Here is a 4,346-nt window from a genome sequence, read left to right as displayed (position 1 = left end):
TGCGGGCGCAACACCGAGGGTTGCGATCCCGTTGCCAGTCAGTAAAAAAAAAAAAGACAAAGAAAAAAAAAGTTGAAGAAGTTCCCTCCGATGCCTAGTTTGTTGAAAGTTTTTATCAAAAATGGAATGTTTTTTGTCAAATACTTTTCCTGCATCTACTGAGATGATCAAGTGGGTTTTCTTCTTTAGTTTGTTAATATGGTGAATTACATTAATTTATTTTCAAATGTTATACCATCCTTGCATTCTTGGAATAAACCCCACTTAGTCATGATGTATTGACCTTTTTATATATTCTTAGATTTGTCTTGCTAAAATTTTACTGAGAATTGTTGTATCTATATTTATGAGGTATATTGCTCTGTAGTTTTCTTTTCTTGTAATGCCTTTGGCTTTGACATCGGGGTAATACTTGCCCCATGGAATAAGTTGGAAAGTATTCTCCTCTTCAATTTTCTGGGAGAGTTTATGTAGAATTGGTATTACTTCTTCCATAAAATATTGAGTTCAATTTACCAGTGATGCCATCTGGGCCTCTTTCATTCCTGATGTTAGTAGTTTGTATATTCTCTCTTTATTTCTGATTAGTCTGCTTAGAGGCTTATCAATATTATAGATCTTCTCCAAAAAGAACACCCAATATTTGATTTTTCTTATTCTTTTTCTCTTTCTTATTTATGTTCTTCACTATGTTCTTCCTTCAGTTTTCTTTGTTTTCAATTTGCTTTTTTAAATCTAGTTTCTTAAAATGGAATCTGAGGCCATTGATTTGAGACTTCTCTTCTTCCCTAATATAAGAGCATTGCTATCAATATCCCCTAGGTACTGTCTTAGCATCATTCCACCAATTTTGATATGCTGTATTTTCACTTTCATTCAATTCAAAATACTAATTTCCCTTCTGACTTTTTCTTTGACTCATGGGTCATTTAGACATTTGTTATCTAGTTTCCAAATATTTGGGAATTTTCCAATATCCCTTTGTTATTGATTTTTAATTTCATTTCATTATGGTGACAGAACATTCTTTGTGTGACTTGAATCCTTTTAAACTTATTAAGACTGGTTTTAGGGCCCAAGATACGATCTGTCTTGGTAAATGTTCTGTCTGTATGCACTTAAAAAGAATGTATATCTTGCTGATATCGGGTGCAGTAGCATTCTATAAATGTCAATTAGGTTAAGTTGCTTGGTAACATTGTTCTGGTTTTCTCCACCCTTACTGATTTGCTGTCTACTTGTTCTATTCACTACTGAGAGAAATAGATTGAAATCCTCAACTCTAATTGTGGATTTGTCACCTTCTCCTTGTAGTTCTATCAATTTTTGCTTAATTAGTTTGAAGATCTATTATTAGGTGCATAAACATTTAGGATTTCTATGTCATCTGGGTAAATTGACCTCTTAATCATTATGAAATGAACTTTTTTTTTTTACTTTTAATAGTCTTTGCTCTGAGATCTATTTTGTCTGATATTAAAATTGCTACTCCAGCTTTCTTCGGATAAGCGTTAGCACAGTATATCTTTTTCCATACCTTTTCTTTAACCTGTTTGTGTCTTTGTATTTAGAGTAGGTTTCTTGCAGCAGTGCATACATAGTTGGGTTGTGCTTTTTCATCCAATCTGACAATCTCTGGTTTTAATTGGTGTGTTCAGACCATTTGCTGTTTGATTTCTATTTGCCCCATCCGTTCTTTGTTCATTCCTCCCTCTTTTCCCAGGCAGGGGTAAGCTGAATTCAGCCCCTGGGACAGTGGGGGAATGAAGGCAGTGCGGTACAGAGAGAGCACTGGCCCTGATCGGCAGGGTCTGGGATCTGGATGAGACTGCCTCTCCTCATGCTGAAGGGGCCACTCAGGTCTTGTTTCTCAGCCTCCCCCGAATTCAGCCCCTGGGACAGTGGGGGAATGAAGGCAGTGCGGTACAGAGAGAGCACTGGCCCCGATCGGCAGGGTCTGGGATCTGGATGAGACTGCCTCTCCTCATTCTGAAGGGGCCACTCAGGTCTTGTTTCTCAGCCTCCCCCACCACGCTGCTCAGGGGAGTCAGAACAGTATCTGGTACCCAGAGAGTGTGTTGTTTAGCCCTTGTCACAGAGCAGGCAGGTGGCTTCTGGGTCTGTGTGTGCACGTGTGAATGCAAGGGCTTTTGTGTTTGTGTGTGCACGTGAGCGCATGTACATGTGCATGTGAGTGTGCGTGCATGAGTGTGTATGTGTGAGAATGTGCGTGTGAATGTGTGTACACGTGGGTGTGTGCATGTGTGTGCTTTTGAGACTGTGTGCATGTGTATTCTCTGGGACTCACTCACCGTCTGGCCTTTGGATCCAGGCTCTCCCTGGTTCCCAGGAAGCCCCGTTCCGCCCTCTGTCCCTCGCTTGCCAGGGGGACCCAGCTGCCCGGGTAACCCACTTTCACCCTTAAAGAAACACACCAAAATTGCCAGTCAAAGTGGGGAAACGGTTCTGGGGAGGGGAAGGGGGGCCTAGAAGAGCTAGAACAGTGATTCCACAGGGTCCACTGAGATCTGGATGCTGGGACAACAGACAGAGACCTGGGGGATGCAGGGGACAGAGGGGCAAAACTTCAGCATCCTTAGGAGGAAGGTCTCTTTCTCTATGCTGAAATCGGGGGTCCCACGTCCCCCTCCACTCCCCTCTGCATCTGTTCTCCCAACACACCATGCAGTTCCCACCTCCACACCTCTGTTCACACTGTTCCTCCTGCCTCCACCCCTGCTTTTCTCATTCAAATCCTCCCTGGGTCAAGGCCATCTCTCCCTCTGACTGCTGTCCTCACAGAGGGTTCCAGACTTTCCCCAACTAAACCTTGAGCTCAGGGAGGACAAGAACCCTGTCTGAGTCATTCATCTAAATCGTCCCTTCAGTGTGTAACCCCGGGCTCAGCGTGGGAAGCTTTCTAAAGATACCTGGAGGAGGATCCCAGTGGCAATGTCTGTGACTCCACGAAGGCCCACAAGAGGGCGCCCGTGGACAACTCAATAACATGATGAAGGTTTCCAGGGCCTGGTAGGGGCGGTCTGTACAGCTACCTGGATAAACTACCCTTTAAGTCTGGTTCGAGCTTGGGGCAGGGATCCCCAAGAAAGGTCAACAGCATGTATTGCATTTTCACACAGGCCTGGGACATGGGTACCCAAAGAGTCAGTACCATTACAGTCAGTACCAAAGAAGAAAGGGTGGAGGGCAGATGAATGGCTTAAGAAGGGTCTGACCTGGAATCCTGGGGGCCCCTGTGCTCCAGGCAAGCCGGCCACACCTGGGTTTCCTCTCTTCCCAGCAGGGCCCATAGGGCCAGGGTCTCCATCATCTCCCTGCTCCCCCTGTAAAGGAAGTAGGCAAAGGAGGGTCTCTCCTGTTTCAGGAATAGGCAGCCAAGGAGGCAGGATGGTTCCAAGCCCGGGTGAACTCTGGGTATAGCAGGAGGGAAGGAGGTCATCCTGCCTGTGTGCAAGAAGGCTGGACCAGGGCACAGGATGAGCTGAGGATTTGTGGGTGGGGATGGAAAGGAGCTTAAAAACTAGGAGCTTTGTCCACTGGGGAGGGGATGAGCTGAACCGCCTTCTGGGTGATGGCATCGCAGAGAGACAGTCAGAAGGGCCACACTCCAGGCCCAAAGGGATGAGGCGGATGCCCACCCCATAGCATCCCTGGAAACTTCTGAATATGTTGGTTCTGGCCCATCCACATTTCCCAATCAGCTTCTCTGGCACATGGCCTGTGGAAGTCCCCCTTACACCTAGTCTCAAATGGAGATGCTGCCTGTTAACCCCAAGTGCTACTCACTTGCTGTCCTGTGTGACCATCTCTGCCAGGAAGACCATCTGGTCCAGCGACGCCCTCGGGGCCCTGTCTCCCCACCACGCCCCGGGGTCCTGGAAGCCCCTGCAGGCCCTGGGGGACATAAGGAGCTGGTGAGGTCTACTAGGGAGGGTGGGGAGGCTGGTGGGAAGGCAGCAGCTGCAGGTCACTCACCTGCATTCCCCTCCGGCCTGGTGCCCCGGCCTTGCCTTTCTTTCCCTTTGATCCCTGAAAAATCAAGGGCCATGTGACAGAAGCTGCTGGAGGAGGTACGGAACCCTAGGAGCTCTGGAAGGAGGCGTTGAGAGGATTGGGGCCCCTAGGTGAGGTTCTGATTCCACAAATGGGCCCAAGCACACTGGCCTTGGACCTGCAGTGCTGCCTCTGAGCCTGCTCTGGGCCTGGTGTCCCCTCACTGGCTCCCATGCTGCAGAGGCTCTTGGCATTAGGCCACCTGGTCCATTTGATCCTCAAGAGTGTGGCCAGCCCTGAGGGGTGTGGGTGGAGGGGCACATAGCAGGGGG

At 47.6% G+C, this 4,346-nt stretch overlaps 1 protein-coding gene across 1 annotated transcript in view; it reads right to left on the bottom strand.

The window, feature by feature from the left end:
* Nucleotides 1-4,046, bottom strand: part of LOC103605293 (collagen alpha-1(XXVII) chain-like) — a 27,189-nt gene extending 23,143 nt beyond the window's left edge. Inside the window, exons 1-4 of the mRNA XM_008589871.1 lie at nucleotides 3,997-4,046; nucleotides 3,808-3,915; nucleotides 3,237-3,344; nucleotides 2,313-2,420 (exon numbers count right to left, since the gene is read on the bottom strand). Of these exons, the coding sequence (XP_008588093.1) occupies nucleotides 2,313-2,420; nucleotides 3,237-3,344; nucleotides 3,808-3,915; nucleotides 3,997-4,002 (330 nt within the window). The 5' untranslated portion in view covers nucleotides 4,003-4,046. The remainder of the gene's footprint in view (nucleotides 1-2,312; nucleotides 2,421-3,236; nucleotides 3,345-3,807; nucleotides 3,916-3,996) is intronic.
* Nucleotides 4,047-4,346: the final 300 nt, after the last annotated feature.

This window comes from Galeopterus variegatus, unplaced genomic scaffold (genome assembly GCF_000696425.1).
Source record: "Galeopterus variegatus unplaced genomic scaffold, G_variegatus-3.0.2 Scaffold5708, whole genome shotgun sequence".
Classification (NCBI taxonomy): domain Eukaryota; kingdom Metazoa; phylum Chordata; class Mammalia; order Dermoptera; family Cynocephalidae; genus Galeopterus; species Galeopterus variegatus.
The sequence above is the reverse complement of the archived record's forward strand: the minus strand, read 5'-3'. Positions and strand labels throughout refer to the sequence as shown.